Here is a 24674-nt window from a genome sequence, read left to right as displayed (position 1 = left end):
TCAAAACTTTTGATGATTTATGTTATTCGAGTTTGTTACGATATTTTTCATTTAAATTTTTACTGTAATAAAATACTTTGTTATTTATTATACAATACGTGTTAGGTTCGTATTAGAAAAGCATGGTTCACAATATACTCTCCATGTTTTAGAAATAGGAAATGGCACAACTTTACAATGATTTATGGGCAGGGGTCGGCAGAGTGGAATGGGTAGGGCAGAATACTGAAATCCAATAACTGGAGGATGTGTTTTAAATTACAACTTATGGAAAAAGTCAGTAATTAACGAAAATTGGTAGTCATTAATACGGTTTTAATTGGATGAATATCGTAATTGTTGTAAAATCGATGTGTGCTCTCGTCACTTCCGCGTCCCTCTGCGTTACCGTGAACAGTACTCGACCACTTCCTGTCTCCGTGGTTGACTGACAAAGCAGGATTACAATCTGCCCCTCAGTGGAACTTCGAGGAGGCTCGAGCTACGATCGCGACAGCCGCTAAAGGACCCTGGAAATATCAATGTATATATTTCTTCCTTCCCCTTTCCACCCCTCGCTCTCGCCCGCGGCACTTACGATAAAAGCTAGTTCACGGTACGTCAAAGTTTAGAATTTCAAACCCTCAAAGTAATAAGCCAAAATAGGACTCATTATAATTTGTACTTCGAAACAGCCTCTACTCGGGAACTACTTTCCGAGTAATTTTAAAATCTAAGCTGGATGAAACCTTTGTTATGAATTTTTTGTAATGGAATTGAACAAACTATGTATAGCTAGGGCACTGGCTACTTTATTTATATGTGAAAGGACGATATCATCTCTAACAATCGGAGTGCGTTGTAAATTTCATGGAAATTTTGACTCGCTCGAAGACCAGTAGCATGAGACTTGGTGTAGGAAGTTGGCCCTACGTCAGACGGAAGCCAATCCTGGCGCGGAGTCAGAACATTTTGATAGCACCCGCTTTATCACACAACTTTATTTATATGTACATAAGTATCTAGTTCTATTAGATCATCCCGATAAATTTCGGGTAAAATATAACGATAATTTACGCAACATTCCTCTGGTTGTAAAGAAGGACTGTCTCTGATGGGAAAATCAATGACCGTAACAAAAATATCAATGAACTATTTTGGACCGCGATTGCAGAATACAGTTCCTTATTTACGTAAACATCTACATAGAAGGTTTGTTTATTTAGGTATATTTTTTCCTCTTCAAATGTTATTTGTAGGAATAAGAAAGAATATTTATAGTATTTTTAGGCGTCAGTGTCACTAAGGAATTTCGCAAGTCTACTCAAATCCTTAGCTGTCGACAGTCAGGTATCCCCCAGCGCGCTGCCTGCTTTTACCATAATTCTACGAACACTGTTATTGTTTCGTGTTTTATCTACTTACCAGAAAACTTTTGTTTTCGTTGTACAATAAGTAGATATTTCTTTTCGAGTTTACTGGCTTAATAAGTTTCTATATTGATGGTTATTAAATAAATAAATAGGGCATCATTTTCCTATAGTTTAATTCACTATTCTCTAAATAATAATTTATAAACTCACAATATATAAGAGCGTAAAAGTCTAAGGTCATTTGTTAAGTATAACAATTATAGAGAAAGTACTCGTTAATCCGTAGGCGGAACGCTAAATGGGTCGCCATTATTTTTTATGGAGTAGGAGTTAGCGACTCCGACGCCGACATGGCCTGACTGATGCCGAGTTAGACTAGAAATTGCGTTCTAAACTCACTTTACACTCCATGATCTCGTTTTATATTTATGTGTTCGTGGATTAACTACGCAGTCAAACGTTCAACTTACCAACATAAGCAATTAAGTACGATCATGCCAATTTGAAAAACTTGAAAAAAAATACTTTACATAAAAAGCATTCTAGTACATAATAACCATTTCTGCAAATATAAACAGCAAAGGAATTCAATCATGGAAAAAATTGCGAAGATCCACTTCAATTAAGTTCATAGACCCACTAAGCACTGCATTAATCCTTGAAACTGTGCAGAAACTTCAGCTTAATCAATATGTGTACAAGTAGCAGAGTGTAGTTGCACCCCTAATTGCTAAATTTAGGCTAAGGCAGGTTCACGTTAAAGGTGCGTTTACATCTCTGAGGCGTTTAATGACGATGTTCCGCGTTCATTAAGTCGACTGAAAGGCATTTTGTAGCGTGTCTGTGAAATGCTAATTTGTTCCTGTACACTCAATATGGGCCTGTCAGTGAACCCTTTGGCCGAGTTTTTACGCCCGAATACGAAAGTTAAGTTTGTTTGTTTATGTTGATATCAACGTTCCCGTTGGCACAAATCCGACGTTGAACGGCAAAGAATTCTTTTCATTCCACGCACACAGAATCGGGTGACTATGTTTGACTAGTCGCTATGTTGCTTCTTTATTTGAACAGAGAGTGTTAAAAAGGGGAAAAAATGTCGCCAAAAATGTTGTCATTCGGGACAAACGGACTATACTGATCACAATAAAAAAGTATATTCTTTTGTCTCGCTTGTTTATTTTCGACGTTCGTTTCAATAATTGCAGGCATCAAATCGGATATGAAAGAGTTAACTCGTGCAGAAAGTTGTAAATTAAATTTTAAATAGAAAATTTTGAGTTTCGTAAATTATTAAAAAAGATCTGGTTTTAAAAGATTTTCTGCTCTAAAGCACAAAAAGTTATATTTGATTTGGTTTGAAATAATGCGAAATAACGGGCTAGACAAAAGGGAAGAAATGAAAGCAATTCATTGAAACTAAGAACTATAGAGAGAAACTTTTATAATTAAATCCTTTGAACCTTGAGTAAACCTAAATTAAAAAGTTCAAGGACTTGTTATAACACTATTTCAATTAGGTTTCGAAAACTCTAATGTCTTTTTAAGTCTCATTAATTTTGACACTGAAAAAGGTCTTACATATTATTTCAGTAGTTAGTAAAAGTAAAAATATATTAAATGAAATAAAAACTCATGAGATTAGTTAAAAGTATAATGCCCGAGATATGGGTGAATTTATAATAACAAATACATTTTTAATAACATACACTGTGACGAATTTACATAATAGATTAGATAAACAATCTAATGACAATGCTGGCTATTTGTTCTATACCTGTATTATATAGGTGCCTATTTCATGCCTATATACCTACTACATAACGTTCGAACGTAATAACAAATTCATGAACGGTAATACGCTGTAAGTTTATTTGGGTCACGTGAATTCCCTCTATAATAATTTTATGTAATGTGTTTATTTATTTACATTGGACCTTTTTTGTTTTATCTGTAGAAATAAACTGTACTAAACAAAGACATAATTCGAAAAACAAATTCAAATCGTTGCGTGATGGTTAATAGCCACGACAGTTTAAATATAGAACACTTAATAGACATTAACAAAATATATCTTTTTTATACGTTTGCGTATTTGATTAATGGCTGTGCGAATTATTATATTCAAATTAACAGTTTTCTTTAATTAATCCAGTGAGATCAATTTAATGATTTTAATTAGTTCTGTGTTGTTTCAGGTCACTTTCCAATAATTTTGGACAGCCGCATTAACCGCTAGTGTTACCAGGTATGTACTCGTAACACGATATCTATAGTCCATTTATTATAACATTAGAAAAAAGAGGCTCGCAGAAGCAGGAGTACGAAACCTTTTATTTTGAAGTCAATTTCGAACAATTTTAACAGATAATGTGTGATTTTAGTGCCAGTGTATGACTTCTATGTACGGCAAAGTGCATTCTATCTATCTATCTACTCGTTACGATGCTTGGATAGACACATGAAATAAAAAAAAATTGTTGCAATTAGTTTATTAAAAACAACTTCATCATAATCCATACCTATTATGATTAAAACAAACCAAGAAAATAAGACACAAAACATACTTAACAATTTAGTCACTGCTACCATCAGTTAATTTATGTATGCTGACATAGGCGGTAACAAAAGTAATAATTTTATCTATAATCGTTTAGCAAGTTAAATACCAACTATTATAACATTTTCCAAAGACAAAAGTGTGAGATTTATTGCAAGGTATTAAATAAGAGAAAAGGTTTTGCCACCCTAATGATATAATCGATGTGATAGATATAAATATGAACTCTTTATTCATCATCCTCCGATGATGATGAAGATTCACCAACGTTAATAATAAACCTTTCTACAACTTCATCCATTATACCATCAAGTTGGCAAAATCTTTCCTCTTCCTTAATTGTATGGGCAATGCAAGATTGCCATTTTTCTGCAGTTATATTTGCGAGTGCTTGAGGGAGCAACTGCTGCACTTCCTTTAATTTAAAACTTTTATTGTTTTGTGCTACATATCCCTTCATTTGAGCCCATATTAGTTCGATTGGGTTGAGCTCGCAGTGGTAAGGTGGAAGGCGCAACACTAATACGTTCTTTTCTTTAGCCATGTCATCTACAACAAACTTTTGGTACATATGTTTTACATGTTTCACTTTCTCTAATAAAGTGGCCCTAAGGTCTTTTTCCTCAAAAGGAATATTTTTGTTTTTCAGCCATTCCTGAATATCTGCCTTTCGTGTGGCTGTAGTTGGCAGCTTCTCCACTTTTCTTGAATGATAAGGCGCATTATCCATAACAATAACTGAACCACTCTCGATTTTGGATAATATTAAACTGAACCACTTTTCAAAATTGTGTGCATCCATTTCAGAATGGTAGTCTCCATCTCCCTTTTTGGCTTCAAATATTAATTCACCATTCATTAAAAACCCATCTGTTGATCCTGTGAAATAAAATAAAAACAAATCAATAATTAAGTACTGGTGGCATAGAATACTTGATCGCTGGAAATAGATTTTAACCTTTAAATAACTACCGAAATTAATTGCAGCATTAATGTACTTGAACAGATGATTCTAAAAGCATAAAGATCTTACTCCTAGGGAAAGTATTAAGACTTAACCAGTTTTTAGTGACCGAAAATGGAGTGCTCATTTTATTAAAATGCTTTGTTAATAAATTAATAATAAAAAAAGTTTTACCAATATGGCCAATGATAAGCCGTTTTCCTTTTCCAGTTGGGTTCTTTAAACCAGTTGATAAGCCTGCTCGGTGTGCTTCCTTTGAAGACTTAACAGTACTGTCTTGCCATACTTTGCTTTTTGTGTGTCCTGGAGGTTTAAAATTGTAGATGTAAACATAATATTAATTCAACGTATGTTGAACTAATAATATTTCACTATATTGTTTAGCATAAAGGAGGTTTTATATAACTTGGTTAGCTATTTACCGAGTTATGTAAAACCCCCTTCTTCCAGACTTCACAAATATTAGCAGCACTATACCTTCATTTAGCCAAGTCTCATCTAAATAATATATTTTTTTTCCTTCATTCCTTAGTCTCTTAATTTCATGGAGATATTTCACCCTCCATAATACAATCTCCTGTCTGTCAATTAGGGCACTTCTTCTACTTCTTTTAATATATGTAAATTTTAATTTGTTTTTAATTAAATTATATAAAGTGCTTCTTTTAAAATCGGGTAGAGACTCATCACTATTCACGGCTTCCAGAATCTTATCCAATGTTGGTAATTCATTATCAAAGAAAAAAGAATGAATTTTCCTTCGTATTCCACTTAATATTATATCATCATATTCATCCGATTTTGAATATTTCCGTTGGCGAGGAGGAGGTGATTGCAGGCGACCTTCTGTATTGTACTCTTTGAGGATATTATACACTGTTGCACGAGATATGCCTGTAAAACGATTAATAGTGTATGTTATTCATCCTCACAAAGCATGCTATTTTCAAATACATTTATTTATTATAATAAAATCCCTGCAATTTCTGCATTGGGTATGATCTTTACCTGCAATTTCTGCAGTTTTATTAACTAACTGCGTCATATAAGCAGGAGTACTTTCTGACTGGGACCCCTTGATGTCTTTATAAATATTTAAAACTGTTGTTTTTTCTGCAGAATGAAGAGGTGTTTGCTTTGATCGCTTTTTCTTGGGAGACAATATTTTAACGTCGTGTTCAATTTTGGGGCCACGTCGTTTTGGCTGTTGACGTTGCTCAGCGTCACTAGCAGTTTCAGTACGTACATGTTGCGCTTGCAAGCCACTCGGGCCTGCACCGAGATCGTCCGTGTTCATAGTTCAACAAAATGTACTGCTTTGTATGAACAACACAAAATTACGTAACACTAATATAGTAACAATAACAAACAGAAAAACAGTAACAAATAACAACTAAACCACGAAAACTCAACAATAACAACGAAACAAGGCGTAGCATTCACAAGTATCCACAAGTGAATAACAATATGTCAAATTGACAGTCGCAGATAGATGACATTATAAACCAACAAAATTAAAAAACACGTGCTGCCGCAATTTAGGAAGGGACAAGGTAACATTTTAGATTTGGTTGAGTTATAGTTACATGAAAAAACGTTCCGAGCACTATCTGCCCCTGCTTCTTTTAGATTTTAAACATAGACACGACATTATTTTATTTAAAAAATAAATAATATTAAATGAAGGACTTGTAATTTAAGAACGTAAATGGCTTAAATAAGTACAATTAAGTGTGACAGCTGTTATTTAAAATGGTTTTATTTAACTCCTCATCAATCTTGACTGTAATAGTGTTTATTGCATTTTTATTGCAAACTGTACTCCTAAAAGAGCCTTTTTTTACTTCTGTCTAATGCTATAGTAAATGGAGTATAGATTAGTTTACTGTTGTATCCAAAAAGCAAGCTTAAATGTGGAACTAACTAGTAAAATATCCACATTTACTACAGAATGATAATAGCTGAACTATTCATATTAACAACAATACCATTGGTAATTTACGTCCCATAGACGGACAAAGGCCTCTTCTTATGCAAGGAAGGCATTAGCATCATAGTTGCTGCTCATTCAAGAAAGAATGGCGATTTTCTCCTTTTTACCATAATCTACGTATCCTCGCAATATTTTTTCAGTAGAAATAAGTTAACTGAAGATAAGAAGACCGTGTCTACTTCTTTTTCATTAATGTTTATTTCCAGCACGTATCTAGTCAGAATGGGGACCAATTCAAGTATTGCCTAACATCAATTAGTAACACATGTTTTATATAGCCAATAAAATTATCGTAAAGTTTGGGGACGCACATCGTTTAAGGTTTGGCAAATGATACAAACGTTCTCTTTTACGCGCATACACACTTTACGATTATCCCTCACTTCTGTTATAGTTTCCCTAACTGTTTTTGTTTCTGTAAATAGCACAGTTCAACTTAATTTTGGATACAATATAGTTGTGATCTGTCGTTGCCATGGCAACTTTTGATCGTGTAGTTGCTTTGTACTCTAATTAACGACAGCGATCCTTATATCTACGTAAGTTACAAGGCATGATGTAAGGTGTCATACTTAAGATTATAGAAGCTAGACGACAGAAATTAATTGAGCAACCTGTATCTATCTAGGTACGTTGTACAATTAATTTGTTACCTTGTTGAAAGGTGTGTCACTTTTATAGGGCTTCATATCCCCGTGCCGTAATTGGTAAACTATTTTCCTTAATAAATAGTAAAGTCTAGCATGACACTTGGGATTTCTAGGTTAGATTTGGAAATAGCACAAAGTAAGAAGGACAATTTCGTGGCAAGACATTGTAATTCCAAAAAAATATTTAAGCTCCACGTTATATTTTAAAAATCCCTACCTGTAAATCAGAAGATATACCCTTTCCCTTGATGTTTAGAGAATTATAAAAAGGCTTTGTTTAATTTGGCCCATGGGGCATCGTGCTCAAGTTTATCGTGAATAACACGGTGCTAGTCACCCCGCATGAGTCTAACAGCATTAACACCAGTGCACTGTGGGTCGGTCGTGTTATATCTGGGTCATGCTGCAGTCTCGTATTGTTCAATCAATATGTTGACAATGCATTCTGTCCTATTGCGACTCTTACTATTGTGCCGATGCTCTTGTCACAACTTATGTAACACTATAATTCCGATTTCATAAGAAGAAAATACATCCCAGGCAGATATTATGCTATGTACATTAAATCAAAACAATAGTTAACTGAATGATAGAAAAAGATGATACATATATTTAAACTTGAATAGACGTGATCTCAATACTAAAATTTACATTACAAAGGAATGACAGAGTCTGAATACAAATGTTATCAGGAAACACAAGGAAATTTTTTCACAATAGTGCAATAGATAGAACAAGCAATTTAAAGAATTTTATCTCCATCGTGGCAAAGTTCAAACTGTGTTATAGGTAAATTACTTGAACCAATTTACAGCGAACAATGCATGCATTGTCTTCCGAGACAAGATTTATTTGCAGTCCGCTTTCACTGAGAAACGGACTTTCTTTTGCGTTGGCGATTTGAAAACAAACTTGATCTATATCGGGAAGCTTTGTTAATGTTTGCATCCGTTCTCACATGTTACATAAGACAACTTGCATGTGTCGCACATGTCACACTCACGCATTTTATGGACACGTTTTCCTCAAGTGCACAACTGGGAGTTTCTTATATTACGCCATCCGCGGAGAAAGTCTTTAATTGATATATTTTATATTCCCATAAGTCTGATGGGGCCCTCGGCTCAACATCTCCTCTTCCGCCAATTTAGGGAAAATTCTTCGTTTATTATTCACAGTAAATTACTCGACTTCTACATTTTTTCCCCAGCGGAGCTCTCAAGCCCTTTTATTTATTCAATATACGACTTATTTAAGTCCAATAATTCCTACACACTCGTAGGAAATGGGTCTTGGGAAAAGTAAACTTGTTCTTTAATTAAATTACTTTTATTGTTTTATTGGGGAAAAGTTCGGAAGATACATTCGTCCTATTCGTTACCGTCGTGCTCCGAAGTCTCCCTATTGCCGAATCACTAAACGTTATCTATCACTTAGATATTCACTCTCTTTAATTTATGTGGTTACTTACTCCGCATCTTGCTTTCATTAATTCGAATAAGACGACCGTGTTAATTCTCTTAAAAGGTCTCGATCGTTCGCAAAACTCCTTACAAGCATTCCGCTTCTCGTCTTGTGTTCCGCGAAACTTATATAGTTGAGGATTCTTGCAATAAGTCGTTCCAGAAGTTTCTTTATCTAGGGTATAGTCTTTAATGCATTTCCAGCTAATATACTGAAAGGAAAAAGATTTATTATCATGTGAAACAGCCACGTTCATAACTAGGGTGGGTACGCTTTCATGTTCGTTGTTTTGAATTTCAGATAATACGGCGGTAAGTGTGCCGAGTTCTGTATAATACTCACGTAATATATTTTGGAAGCATGTTTGTTACAAAAACATGCTTTGCCATTCTGTCTCCCGTGGAGTAGTTTACATGTAAAATTCGAACTAGCTGGCAGCGCCCTCACATATTGAAGGGGGCCACCCTGACGCGCATCCCTCTACGTGGCAACACTCGTCTTTGATACACGCCTTTTGATGTCTGCTTTTCGAGCGACACAATGCCACTGTTTACCTTCGCTCCTGAAACAACTTTGCTTCCACGTCAATAATGGACTTTTTAACGAGATGTATAAAAGTAACCAGTAGGATTTAGTCGCTATGCCTTTGCAGTTTGTTTAGACGGAACTTTAAAAGTCAATTTATAGATATTTAGGTTTTGTTATAAGATAATCTTTCGGTAATATTTTGTTTTGCATCTCAATCGGCCAAAATAAGATAGAGATAGCTAAAAATGAAAGTGTTAAAAATGAAGCAATGCCCGTGGCGATACTGAAACTGTAAACACGGCCACTATCGGTAGTGTAACTGGCTGGCATGGCGTCTTCACAGTAATCGAGCCATAAAAAACTTTTACTATCACAGTTTACGTGCCGCCTTTGAAACAAATGACCTACTTTATGACCGAGCAGCAGTATAAGCTTATTCTCAAAAGAAATGTAATCTCGACAAAAGTAGGTGTCTACTAATATTAACTTTGTTCCCGGTTCAGTCCTCAGTCAAGAAAAGTGTAGATAAACTATGAGGACGTTTTTATCGCTTAAACAAAATTAAATTTTCTTTTTATCGAAATGAAATACCACTGAAATAGGAAACTTGTTCTTCGGTTAAGGCAAATAAGTTTTCGTCTGTAACGGCGCTCCACCATCTGATAAAAGTCGCCGACTTCCAACTACATTTCGAGTTTCTGATAAAATTTATAAAAGGAGTTAACTTGTTAATATAAAGTTAATAAAAAAATATTCAAAAGCACGATTAAACCCCATAATGGGGTCTTTAAAATCCCATTAACGTCGTCGTTCTAAGTAAGCTGTTTTCCGCTTCCGATAGAAGAATATTGAAATGCTTAAACTAATATTTAAGGAGGGTCTCAATTTTTCCTGAAGAGTCTTGAAATGATTTGTAAAACGGCGCCAGTTATTTCAGCACTGTTGACACGGGCCGCAATCAGATTGTGGGCGGAGGCGCCTCGCCGCGGCCTGCCTCGATAAGAGGCTCACCGCCTGCCTCCTGAATATTGTTCATTGTTACATTTTATAAACGATGCACTTTATGCAACCGCTGCACTGCCTCCGCTGCCAGCCAAGAATATAATCAAAATAAAAATGTCGTTTGTAGTTAACACGAAAACGAACAAAACAAGCCTTGATAAAAAGAAGCCTGAGAATGTTTGTGACTGTGGTATTGTTAAAATTTTAAAACCTAAAAGGCACAAACACTTAAACGGGTCTTATCTCTCTGCGAATAATTTGGAGTCAATTTAGTTCCCAGACATTATCATGTTTCAAATATTGTGCTCTGCAATTATTATGTTTATGTACGTAAACTGTTTAGTTAACGTGTATCATAAAACCGACGGAAATATAAACTACGAAACAGTATTATTATCTGGTCGTTATTGCTGCATTCAATCTCGTATTGATTTATGAAGCTCCAAATTAATCCTATTAAGCGTGCCTATCAATTAATAAACAACTGCTACCTATCATGCAATTAGTTTAATTAGTGGCGTTAGTTTTGCATGGGCTATTAACAATGAATTTTAACGATTTTAACGTGAACTTGTCTTAAATATAAGGCTTACTGTCTGAATTTCCAAAGTTAGCATTTCGCATGAACTCGCTAGAACAATGCTAAACATTAATAATATTATCTAAATAGGTCGGTATATATGTACTTATGTTTATTGGATACATCGAACACACATGACAAATAAGAAATGGGTTCTAAAGTATTATTATATTTTCAGAAAGAGTTAATGATTGGTTATTCCTGCACACGTTAACCTACTTAATTAAAGTAAATTATAATGCAGTATTGACTCAATATTGGAATCGGAGAGGCGGCAATACCGCAAATTGTATTACCGACCGTTCGCATAAACATCAGGTTCTCACCGGACTTTTATTGTATCCGACCCGACCCGATTGCCCGTCTCGTTCTGTTTTTCAGGCCATTCAACGTTAAAAAACAAGCAAGAAGAACTAAACTGGTTAACACACATGGACGGCTCTAATAGCTCTCTCCTGGCTAACTGGGGCACTGCACACCAGGATATTATGTGGGATGCGGTGAGGGCATTATAGTGTTGTGCGCTGTTCAGCGCTCTGCCTACAGTCAGTGATGGCACCACACTTAGAATGTGCAATCAATTCGTGGTCGCTGCATTGTACTGCATTTAGGTGCGGTTGAATTCATGCGGCTCTGAGTATTTTGATAAATAAAGTGCTACTTTAAGCGCATATAAGAACCTTTGTATAGCTAAACGATTTGTTATCGAAAAGGTAGTATGGTGGATGTTACTTTACAGTAAGTTGATATCGAATAGTGGCACAGGATGTAGGTCGCGTGCCGGAGATTCCTTTGTTCCGACTGCCGCTGTAAATTATCTACATTCCGTTCTCCTTCATAACTCTGTATCGGAACAAACGTATTTCTGACAATAAAAATGGGAAAAGACCATTTTTTCGCAAGAGCGAAGTTTTATTGAATTTTTCGTTAACTTCGCTTGTGCCTGTAATTTTTTATTAAATAGCACGTCGTAATTAACAATTTCACACCAACGTTACAGTCGATATCGATGCTTGGGAATTTTAACGCAAGTTTCTCATAAAATTAAAGTGCCAAACTTACAAATTCCTTAATTTTGGATTAAGGAATTTGTTCAATGTAAATGATTTTCGTAACCAATGCAACGTGTATTGCATTCAACTGTCATTGTTTCAATTAAGCTAAAAACGAAATAGGCTTATAATAATTGTAGATACTGAAATTCATTTACAAACACAAACACAGTTTCTATACACCGACATGAGGCATGTCAAATGCAAACCTCAATATAATAATGTTGTGTTTGACAAAGCGGAACGTTCAAAACATATTGTGTGGTATATTTTGTGGGCTATAAAAATATTTACTACAGCCACAGGTGTGACGCGAAAACCAGCGATTTTGAATGACGGATGATAGTGATACAGTACCTAGCTATATTCGAAAGAGTCATATAGATTCCGAACTGGTCTTAATTGTCAATTGCTTTAGTGCCGGGACCGCTAGCCCATATATTAATCTGTCGGTGGGTCTGTTTCGTTTTGTTCCAAGAGTTAGTTAGTGAAGTGATCCGCAAACGGGTCGGTGCTCCATTTGGGTCATCTGGATCGGTGTTAGCGGGACACGAGCAGTTGAGGTCGAGCGCTCTCTGCCACAATATACTTGTAATAGAGTATCCTTCGAACATTTACGTAGGTAGTTCTCACGTAACGTGCCTATCTAATCCAGCCAGCTTACGGCAGCTCCGAGAGTGTATGATCACTTCGACGACCGGACAGAGTTTGAATTTGGAATATTTGGTTCAGTAAAGTCGTCTTAGGACATGTGAAGTTGTGATGGATGTGTATGAATATACTAACTTCCATGTAAGACTTTGTGTCCTCCATTCTTGCATGAGATTCGCTACGATTACCGGTTACAATAACTGGAGCGAGAGCCAAAAGGCGTAGTCAGCCTTGTTAAGTTAATACAAAACTTTATTTGTCTACCCGTTTGCTGAAAAATTATAATACCTAAATGTTTTTCTAAAACAATAAATAGCGAAAATATATTTGTTTCAGGTATCTGGAATGATCCAAACTAAAAAACGGCACATCAGACCCCCCGATCGAATGTCCAGGTAAGTCAACATTTAATATTTTCTCACAGTAATGCTTATTACGTAGCATAAACATAATATTACGCTTTCCTACGCGCTCGGTTTACAATAGAAGCACAATATAACGCCGGTGAAATTGAGTGTGAAACGAAATAAGACGGGTATGCTATCCCAAGGTAAGCATAAACGGTAACTCGAGCAAAATAAAATAGGTAAAGTTTAAAGGTACGCTTATCAGTTGCCAGGGTTACGAGATACGGTATCAAAGCCGAGGACCGGGGCGCCGGCCCTCGACACTCACTGAACACGCATTTGCATAAGATTTTTGCAATTTTATTCCGCATACAAAAACGGAATCAGCATTTTACGACTTACTTATGCTTTTATACATAAGCACTTTTATTTTCTGCGTTTCATATTGCTAGTTTTTATGTATTCTCCCAGCGAAATAGAATACGCTTTGTGAATACATGTTTCGTTATCGTCAAAACTCGAAGTTATATTACCTACTATCTGAAAGTAGCACAGTAATAAACTGTATCGTAAAATAAGCCATAACGAAAACAGCACGCGATAATATTTGTTGTTTAAACATGTTGTGGCGGGAAAATTGTGTGAAATATCCCGAAATAATGTGTAATACGATATGATATTGGTTATCCGACATAGACATAACAACCACTTAATTGAGTTAAGGTCGAAACTGGTATTTTACAGGCTGAAACTATATTTGTGACTAAAATTTAGCCTCAGTAAGATGAAATCGTCTTGATTTATATACAACGTAGGCAACGTTATGTCAACGTATAAGTTTATAATGTTTACCTAATATACATTCTGAAAACCCTTGGGTTAAACTTTGAAGAAATCTAAACGCCGAGTAAGACGCTTACAACTTATTTAAACACTGATATAACAACAAAGCGCCTTATGTATTGAAGCTGATTGCGGATATTTGCGCCGCAAGATTACGTAAAATCATTACCAGCCAATAGTGGCAATTGGAAAACAATTTCCGCTTCAGCCGCAGCGTCGTGTGAACATGTCGCGCCGCTCGTGTGCACCTCGCCGCCTCTCCGATTACTGGCACATCTAGACATATGAGCCGTATGCTTCGATGTCTATGTGAACATACTCTATGCATGTCTGACTTTTAGCTTAGGACACGTGTTGGTGTGGTGGCAGTTTATAGGAATCGGAATGAACTATACATTTAATGTTATTGTTACTAAAAACAATCAGTAGGTATGTTTCTGTCCAAGAAGTAAAATCTAAAGTAAAAACTCTTGTGTTGCAAATATTAAACACCCAACGTAAATTCATGGAATTTCGCAAAATCTCAGCATTTCCTTGTCTCCTTACGACAACAACACTGTCACGTGTTCACTCAAATCTTTTCCTACTATACAATTCATGAAAGCGGAGCTACGTGTACCAGTGCAAGGGGGGTAATGGCGGCATCGCGTGCTCCTCCAAATTATCACTCGCGTTTTACGCTATATTACATGACAAAGTGAATGCTCACGACTAATATCGCTTGTAATCCACTTAAAAGTTCATATTGCTACCCCTTCGCACGTAACTCCGGTCAGCCATGCTAACTTTGTGAATGAACGCCCGAATATATTTAGCAACATGACACAGGTAATGTAATTAAAACTATTTGCGTGATTCAATTTCCGGGTTTAATTAATTAACCAAAAATAGTGAAAAACAATGTCATGTGTGTTTGGAATGCTTAATGAATGAAAAAGGAACTTGCTAGTACCTATACGTAAATGTGTATGTACGGGATGGACAGGACAATGATTGTGTATTTGTCGTATCTACGAAATGTGCATCCACATGTGAATTCTTAATGCATCTGATACTTTCCATATCCTTTCCTTTACTCGTTTAGATAGATACTTATCTCTGTCCACTGACTGTACTAACGTTTTCAAAAACACTCTACGAGTGTGAGGAACATTACGCCGGTTCCTCCGAAATATACGACTGTCAATTGTGAACACTTTATGAAGACGAGGAGCCTAATGGAAAGATTACGACACACGCATCCCGTACGATCCTCTCTTCCGTCACTTACTTTAATTTATTACAAAAATGTCTTCAAGCTAAACTCTATTATTGTCTATCTACGGTTTTCGACATCTTGAACAAATCGAAAGAAGCTAGCGAAATACAATAAATAAGATAATTACGATCGGCAGTTTGTCTAAGAAAACTCCAACTATTTCCCGCTATTCGTGTCACAATGAAGCGTCTCATAAATCCAGGCGAGCTCATTGTGTACCTATCGCCGTTGATGTCGTAATTTAGAAGCTTTGAGACACGCGCCCGCGCTGAAATATTGTCGAATGGCCATCAATCAAGTTCTTTTCCAAATAGATCGCTGATTAAATTGTTAAATTACTGCATTTATCCTCCAAGGAGTTGTCAAGTAGGCATTACATTGATTCGCAGTTTATCCGGCTCAAGGTGATGTATTGTTTCCTTATGTTCCTTGCTGAACAATATGTACTTTAGCGTGAAATATTACCTATAGATAGACACTTATTTAATCTCTAACTACGAATAATTCTTGTAGCTTTATTGAATCTTTAAATTATTTAGAAAGCTGAATGTAACAAGCCTCCGTAATTGAATTCGGAGAATACTTTGTTTCAGTAGTAAATAAGGGTATAAATATTGTCAAAATTTCAAACAGAGAGACAATATATTCAAGAAATATTGCCGGCTGAACCGAAATCCCGGCCCGTTGGAACAAAATACATTATTTATGTAGACAAAAATTAAGTTGAGAGAACGGATGGCCGGCATAATTTGGTCTATCATCCGACTAATAATAAATTAAGAGGAGCCTAAACTGTATTTAGTGAACGTAAAGATGCGGAAAAGGCTCGAGAACGACTTGACGTTAATGGATGGCACGTTTTTTTTTTTGTTTTCAGGGCGTGGGCGTGAGATGGCTCGAGCGGGCATGCTGCACAGGGGCGGAAAAAATGGAGCCGAGTGAGTACTAGCCTCAACTAATTATGATTATTGACTGATCACCTTCTAATGTTATTACTGATTGGCTTGAAATTAATTGACGATCGATTGAATTATTATTATTTGTACGTTTAAGTGAAGACGTTTAACGTGTTTTGAAATCGATTGCAAAGTTTTTTAGACAATGGTTATAGTTAAACACTCCTTGTGCAGTGTCTGAAGTAAAACTCGTGCAGAGGCTTGTAAGATCCTTGTTATTGTATGGTTTTGTTAAAAATATGTTCACGCGGGGTGTTTGTGTGGTATTTTGATATATACAGTACTAATGTTTAAGATGTAATCCGCAAGTGCCTACGGTTTTAGGAACATCTTTAACCTTATTTTATGGACTATTACTAAAGTTCCTTCATCTTGTGTTATGAGCATTCATTCATTTATGTTGTTAATGCCTCACTCCAAATTGTCCCCATACGAGGACTTTATTCCTGGCAATTGTCGACCTACATCCGACTTTCTCTGCCAGACATGATTTGGCACTTAACGTAATTGACACGTGTTTCTTACTAAGTTCTATAACACGTTCGCAACATTTACATTCGACGCGCTTCTTGTGATTTCGTGTGTTTGCCCACACTATAACGTAATCTATGTTTGTTTATAAATAGTGGAGACACGTGTCGTGGAGGGTTCATTTTGTCCTGACTATAAATAGAAAGGCATAAATATCGCCGAGGAGCTCGCACGATTGCCCTTATCACAAAGTACTTAAGGGCGTGGCGGCAAGGGCGGCGGTAGGGTACGCGTGGCTGGGCGGCAGGTGCAGGCCTGATAGAGCAATTACTTATTTTAATATTTTTAATGCCGGTCTCCGGAGGTATCCGGCGCTTTTCGCTCTCTGATAAAGTTGTTGTTATTATTCAAGGCTACAAAGAAACAGCTCATGAAAATATCTTGTTCAATTGATATTAAAACAGGTGACAAAAGGCTACGCTCACATTTAACTTTGCATTCCTTGCCAAATAATACTTAAATCTAATTTCACCATAACAAGGGAACAGTCTGAATATAATGCATGTTCCTAAAGGAAACAAATCGATAGATAAGTTAGGAATCGCGCTCTGGAGAACAATGCTATATAAGTTGGTTGGCGATGCACCCTATTAGCCGGGGCGAGCGCGGCCGCTATCCGTCTTGTCGCCTCAAGTCGAAGTTCGCAGACGGGTCCCCGGTGAATATTCCCCACGTTCCTTTGATGTGGTTCACGTTAATTAGGGATTTTAGCATTGCGATACTCGGGTAGGCAGACGATGTTTTATTAACGAACTAAAATATCAGCCTGCTAGCCGCCGTCGCCTCTTCCACGTGTACCTGCAATTTGAAATTTTGCCATCCTAAATTGTAATTGGCTAATACAATTTCACTTCAAATATAACAGTCGGAAATCCTCCAGTCTAGTTATTTAGTCCACGAGATTTTGAAGCGTTCAATGTTACAGGCTAACTGCAGTTGGACCGCCGCCGGTTAAGTAACTTACCCGTGGTTTCGGCACAACTTTATCAATGCTAGAGAACACTGCCAGACCTGATGTCCGGTCTGACCCCCGTTCACCCCCTTACGATTCCTGCCCCCCACATTTTCTCACCTCGGTTCGTATTCGTCCTAGAGTAACTTTAAATTGTTAGCTGCAACTTTGCTCCCACTCGGTCGAACTTTATTTGTACATTGCATACCTCTCTAACTTTTGATGACAATTTTCTGGAATAACTGTTATTAAAATGTTTCGGAATTTTCCTCGTAGGTTGATTCTGCTGCCATTGTTTACATTAATTGAGAAATGTTCCATTCAGAAATATATTTCCTTATTTTCTTTTTTAGATATGTAACATTGGAGCGTATATAGCCATTTAGCCATAGTAACTTAATGTTACATACGAACAGCATAACTGAACGAATTTTTGTTACCTCAAAACGTGTGTGGTATTCGCGAGCTCCGAGAAGTGTTGCATATTGTTTTACCGGCACGTTCGGCTCGGCACGTCATGGCGGCGGCGCTGCGGGGACGCAATATTTGATCTCGCCGGTGATCCGTCACGCACGCGGCCTGCGCCTTCCCGCGCCTTATAATAAACATGTACCTCCTTACAATATAGGATCAGGTATAAAACCACTAACAACCAGGCTGCGAGCATTATTTTCACAGCTTTTATTACGCTATAAATGCTCTATTACACGTAATTACTTTTAGAAAATTTTAACACATTGTGTGCTGTTAAGCGAGATTAATTCTATTGTATTCAGAATTTATTAACCATGCGGACGTAGGTGCGACGACGTTACATTTTACAACACTAAAACTTCTTACATTAACCAAGAAAATGTAGCAGCGCTATAAATTCCTACATAGCATAATACGCCCTAGAGAAGGTGTTTTGTGGCTAGCTATAAATCAGTATCTCGCTTCTATACGACAAGGAAATAGCTCATAACTTTGATTAGCCTCTTCGACGTACAAGGTCTCACCTTCGCTCCGTACAATTGTGGGTCAATGCGGCGCTCGCCTGCATTCATACATCACAGGCAGGTGAACAATTGTACACACTATAGACTACAATGTATTTTATGTATCATGTCATGTTCATTAAAACAATAGAATATACAACGACATTGAGTTTCAAGCTTTCAGAGAATGAGCGACACGAAGTGTTGAAATTATGGGTTTAATCAGCTTCATAACCGCAACTGCTGTTCACGTAGTTAAACGAAGATTAACAAAGGCTCCAATAAACACACAGTTCACAATGTCTTCATATCTTATTACAACAGGCTTCATGTAAACTAGTTATCGAACTTCCCACGAAATACGAGAATATACTCGTACTTATCTCCTTACACAGGTTTAGCAACGTACTGATATCTTAAATGCTTGGAGACATGTTTAAAGCGAGCAGATGCTTATCTTGCATCGGAATAAAAGCTGCAATTGCTGTGTATCAAGGAAAATGGCTATCACCATTTTACGTTTTATTTACATTACAATGAAGCTTTGTTGATTGTGTTTTATGAGATACTATAATAGGGGAGGATTCTTAAAGAGCCACATTATAGATTACTTTTACTGATCGTTTAGAAGTAGGGCAGTGTCCCGTAAAAGTTTCCGCGAATGTGGTCCGCCTCCGCATTACCACAGCAGATCAAAGCTGTCGGCTCTCCGCACGATGACCCTTCAATCCATGAGATTCTCGGAAAATCATGCGTTTGTTTTATATTCGCCGTGACGTATCCACATCGACTAGGCTTTTAATTCTGAGGGACACTTGACACGAATATCACTACATAATAAGCGGTGAGCTCCAAACTTGGTTTTAGTATAATCTTGTTTGCATAGACTTGGATAGTGCAAGCTACCGCGCCGGCTGCATAATCATGTTCAGTGTTAGAGCACGAAGCGACGCCGGTGGCGACTCACTTACACTTCAGTCAGACTACATCTGTATGAATGTGACTCTGGGATACATTACATCGGCCAACACAAAGTGCATTATTTAGTCCGTAATTAGCAACACCCTAGGGGATTTGAAAAGGTCATTATCACTAGCGCTTGATACGATATCCAGTCTACTGTACAACTTGCATCCATAAGAACATGACTATGCTAACTTATTTTGAGACACGTTGATAAGAATTATTTATTTTAGATATATCTTTTTTATAAGTAATCTGCTAAATTGAGAAGAAAACTGGTACTAACATTGTGAGCCAGTCTAGTTGATTGATTATTCTAACCAGGACCTAGATGTAGCAAGCGTGCAAACAAGCCTTTGGTGTGTATTTACTTACAAAATGCTACAATGAAAAGTGATGGATATCTGTCATTTCGGCGTGATGGAGCCGCTCGCGAGCGATGCAAATTCTGTCGACTCACCCGGAAAGCAATTACCGAGTCTAAGCTACGCTCGTTCTTCTGCACTGCTTACCATAAATCAATGGGAACGTAGATACAAAGGCGTACACGTATACGAACATGGTGCCCATAAAGCTCAAGTGTGCTGTGCAGAACGTAACGTGAAGCACTAAATATTCAGAACCTTTTTTAGCGAAACGTTGTTTTATAAAACGGCAAGTTTTATAATTTTCCTGGCAGAGGAAGGATAAAGAAAGTTGCTGGAACACTGGCGCCATAAAGTTTTCTAGAAATATAAGTATATAAACTTTATGTACCCTATGTATTTACCCATTATTTCTGGCCAGGTTCAAGAAATAGACTTTAATAAATTTCAAAGACACTTCAGAGCTTATTATAGCTGTCGTTACTTCATTAAATATGCTCTTTCAGAGAATTGATAACCTTGTCGAACTTTCTACTTGTTGTCAGGAGACAAATGCATAATACAATATGAGCTGATACAAATAAATGACAACGTGTCGCTTATCTACCTACATGGTTTCAATTGTAAGACTTTTGCTTTCATATATCGAATAGCCAGCGCAGTGAGTATGGGCAAATCCCCTTAGCTTGGGGAGGCCTTTGTCCAGCATTGGACATCTTTAGGCTATGACGACGGGCGAAGAAAAAGCTAGCTTGCCTCTCATGCAGGCTAATAATTATTCTGACTAAACTTTAATATTAGGGACATAGCCTCGAGAGTCAACAAATTTGATCCCCAATGTGTACGTCCGCCGCAAATACTTTTGCTGCGGCATAAAAGTGTCTCGGTCCAATGTTCGCAATACTGTGATAAAAGAAAATAAACACGCTCACAGGACCCATTTCAAAAATTTGCTTAGGATTCTTTATTTTGTTCGTGATCATCGTCGCAGCTTCCAACGTCTTATATTGAACGTGTGTTATAGAATAGTATTATAGCCAAGATACAAGTAACCACCTACCACCTACGCAGCATACCACTTTGTGAATTTCATTCTCTAAGTTATTATTTCAATATCCAACAACATTCGCTCTAAAACGAATTCGAGCGGTATCAATTCGTTCCTTTGAACATTTGCTACATACAGCTGACAGCAATCAATTCTAATAAGCTTAGTGAACTTACAATGCGATATTTAGAATTATTCTTTCTTATTTCTGTAATATGTGCTTCTTATGTAGTTAGTGCCTAATGTGTCGTTTATTTAATACAGGTACTTACGTAATATTGCGACAGATTTGATTTGTTCCCTCAGTTCAGTCTGCAGTGCCATCTCCCACAAAATCAATTAACGCATGGCTAGATGTCGACTGAGAATATTCCAATCGAAAATGGAGCATAAAATCAGTAATTGCCCGGAATCACAGTTTCCGAACGTTTTCGATTTCGCAGATTACATACACACGTATACAAACGATTTCCGACATACGATAGCAATTTAAAGTTATCATTTACCGCGATGAATAAATAATCAAAATATGACGTTTCGATGCGGTATATTTTTTCTGTCTAGTGGATTGGCGCGAACGTTCGTATACATATTATGTATCTGATACACAGACTGTTCTCATAGAAACGTAGGTTAGTGTATCATGTATGTTCTGTGAGTATACAAAATTGCACTGTACGCATTACGTGCTTCGGCAACATCCATCTAGCAATGTATAGGTTGTACTATGGCTATGGCTACCTACAAAAGAAAGCTTTTTTATTCATAGTCATCGCGTTGATTATTTAAAGTGCTGATATATACAATTCCACCATTGTGTTTTTTTTACAAACAGACTTGAAATAAGTTACAAAGCAAGAAGCAAGAACTTCTATTTGCATTACAAGAAAAGGCCAATACAAATCCAAATATTCGACGCTACGAACGCTTGGTCAATTTGCTTAGGACTTCTGCTGCTCATTGATGGAAATCTTCCCTTTTCAATTTCACTTTCTCAATACATTCGACGTTTGCATGCAATTCGGGAGTTATTCGCCGATTTAAAACCTTTCTGTATTTATTCAAAGCCATGAGTGAGAAGGAAAAGAGCCATGCGTTAAAATCCTTCAATAAGATTACTTACTTGATATTCGTCGTAAAAGTCAACTTAGGGTTTAGATGGGGTTTATTACACTACGAATAGCTCTAAAAGAAATAGTATTTCCTTGCAATTGTTAAGTCGTATGTGTTTGTAAATCAGTTAAATCTACAAATAATTGACGTAAAATGCTGTATTGCAATGCAAAATCAATGTACCTGCAGTGTTTGTATTTGTTTTCGGGAATGGATCCAAATAATTTTGTTCTGTTTTATCTCGATAGCTAATCCAATCAACTACAAAAAATACAACAAAATCTGTAGCGCCCAAAACGCTACCTATGTTAAACTGATACATAAATATTAGTTATAGTTGTTATAAATTCAAGCCACGCCTCACGCATGTTTTAGGGTGCGCTATGATTTAGTGGCGACTTCCTTTAATCAGTGAAAGTGTTGTACCAAAGATAAGACACCCCGTTCTGACCTTGCTGACATGTTCAACCATAAATATGCTTACTAAATTGTATACAAATAACGATGTATGTGAGGATAGTTAAATGCAAGTAATTCATGTCGCAAGTTAATCTACAAGCAATTAAATGATGAATGAAGAACTATGTACTGATTATCTCAACAGCAAGACTTCTAAAATATCGAAACAATTGGAAGCAAAAACTGAACATAATCACTGTAGGATCAGTTTCACACGCAAAACTATTAAACCGTGCTAGGATCCGCAAATATCCCACAGTCTAGGCACCCTATCCACCTGTCAATTTCCATAATGGAACGATGTCGGCCTTCCGCTGACCAGCTGTTATTACGCCGTAGGCTGTGTAAGCCCATTGTCCAACTACATTCGATAAAATCATTTTAGTAAACGCAGACAAACAACCCATGCGCAGCTAGAGTTAAACATGTACCTCAATAGATATTAATTGGTTGCGCTTGTATGCTTGTATACTTGATTAAACTTACGTTTTATTACTCTGGGACAGACGAAATGAAATTCAACGAGAAAGCGAATACTGTTAATTGGCTTGCCACACTAGCCCATAAGTCTTATATAGAGGAAAATTGTTATCTCATGCGATAGCTGCGTTTAAAGAAAGCCTATTGTGGGCTGTAGAATATTTCTAACATTTTATTGGTACCATCAAGCATTGAGCAATGAGCTTTCTAACTTTGCTTATCATGTACAATAATTGATTTAAATCCGTAACTAGTTATAGTGGTCTTGGTTCAATCATATCAAGATACGATCACTTATATTCTTTATCGACGCTAATAAATTGAACAGAAATGTTGCAACAAATATGGAATGATTATCCAATTTACTGTATCCATAAAAAGATGTTGTTGAAATATCGTCACGAGGTATCTATAGTTGTGGCAATAGTCCACAATTTTTTTTTTATAATATCATGATAAAGGAGTTACGAAAGGGTCAACAGACTGGATTGGGAAAGTTGTGCAGTTGGGAAGGTCGGGGCGCTGCTGCCTGGTCGCGGACGAAAGTGAAGGTCCCCCCTTCCCTTCCTTCCCCCGGCGTCCCGCCGCCCCCTCGCACCCCAGGAGATGCACAGCGCACCCGAGGAGCCGCAGACGCCAGGGAAAGTAGTCGAAGGAAACTTTTACATAATATTGTTATGAATATTTTACCGATTATGGTATGCGAATAGTTAAATTTTCCGCTGTCTGTGCTTACAAAGGTTTTATTGAAACAGTTTTAACTTTGAAACTTGCTACAGTGGCTGTTAAACTAATATCTATAGCTAGGGCAGCCACAGTTTAAATAGCTGAATAGACATTTATCTATAGATACTGGTTGATTTAGAAAATTCCAGTGACGGTAGAAAGCCACGTTACTGATGTGGATTTTAGGCTATATTTTTCGTAAGGGTTATCAAATAATGACGAACTTGATGTACCTACCTACTTAAATATATGTATAAGGTGAACTTTATGGTATATAGAGGACATTTCCACAATAGCGTCGTTTTCTTTCATAGTGTTGACGTCCAATATTACGTAAATCTTCGTTAGCTCAGAGGTTGTCTAAAAGTCATAGAAATGTTCTTGTGAGAATTTCGTTGCTCCACAAGTACTTCATCCACTTTAGTAGAAACACAAGCACTTGATATCACTATAGTTCTTTGGCACTTCAGATATTATAGTAACTTACAAAGGCAAACATTTCTAGTCAAGTGTAACGTAAAAATAATAACATTTTCTTTACTCTAGAGAACAAACAGTTCTCGAGATAAAATAATAAAGCCGAACTTGGTAACACTTCGATATTTCTCACGTGAAGCGTGTTGCTCATCTCATAAGCTCGTTAACAAGTCAGTTCGCAGATAAATTAAATTGAAACATTTTTCAGTGTTGCGTCTGGCGTATTTTAAGTAAGTTACGCATGTAAGAGCGGCCGTAGAGTTGTGGCGTAATTTAAGCTCTCTCACTAACGAGCAGGCACTCAAGTGAAGCCTCTCTCGCACAGCATTCCTCCAGACTAGATGATATTGTGAGATTTGTAAGCACATTGTTTACGTTGCGTGTAA

At 36.9% G+C, this 24674-nt stretch overlaps 2 protein-coding genes across 4 annotated transcripts in view; one reads left to right on the top strand and one right to left on the bottom strand.

The window, feature by feature from the left end:
* The window catches only part of LOC124645649, a 114360-nt gene that overhangs the window by 44315 nt on the left and 45371 nt on the right, over nt 1-24674 (top strand). For 2 of the 3 annotated variants that reach the window (XM_047185477.1, XM_047185475.1), the window contains exons 3-5: nt 3548-3597; nt 13130-13188; nt 16119-16179. In XM_047185477.1, coding sequence (XP_047041433.1) covers nt 16133-16179 — 47 coding nt within the window. In that variant the 5' untranslated portion in view covers nt 3548-3597; nt 13130-13188; nt 16119-16132. The remainder of the gene's footprint in view (nt 1-3547; nt 3598-13129; nt 13189-16118; nt 16180-24674) is intronic. The other variant, XM_047185476.1, reaches the window with a different exon arrangement.
* On the bottom strand, nt 2990-6740 carry LOC124645651. Its single transcript, XM_047185478.1, has 4 exons — nt 5882-6740; nt 5351-5767; nt 5048-5176; nt 2990-4788 (listed from the first exon to the last, which is right to left on the bottom strand). Exons 1-4 carry the CDS (start codon nt 6168-6170, stop codon nt 4139-4141), a joined length of 1485 nt encoding a protein of 494 aa, XP_047041434.1. The 5' UTR covers nt 6171-6740; the 3' UTR covers nt 2990-4138.

This window comes from Helicoverpa zea, chromosome 3 (assembly GCF_022581195.2).
Source record: "Helicoverpa zea isolate HzStark_Cry1AcR chromosome 3, ilHelZeax1.1, whole genome shotgun sequence".
NCBI lineage: Eukaryota > Metazoa > Arthropoda > Insecta > Lepidoptera > Noctuidae > Helicoverpa > Helicoverpa zea.
This window is presented reverse-complemented; position numbering and strand designations above follow the sequence as displayed.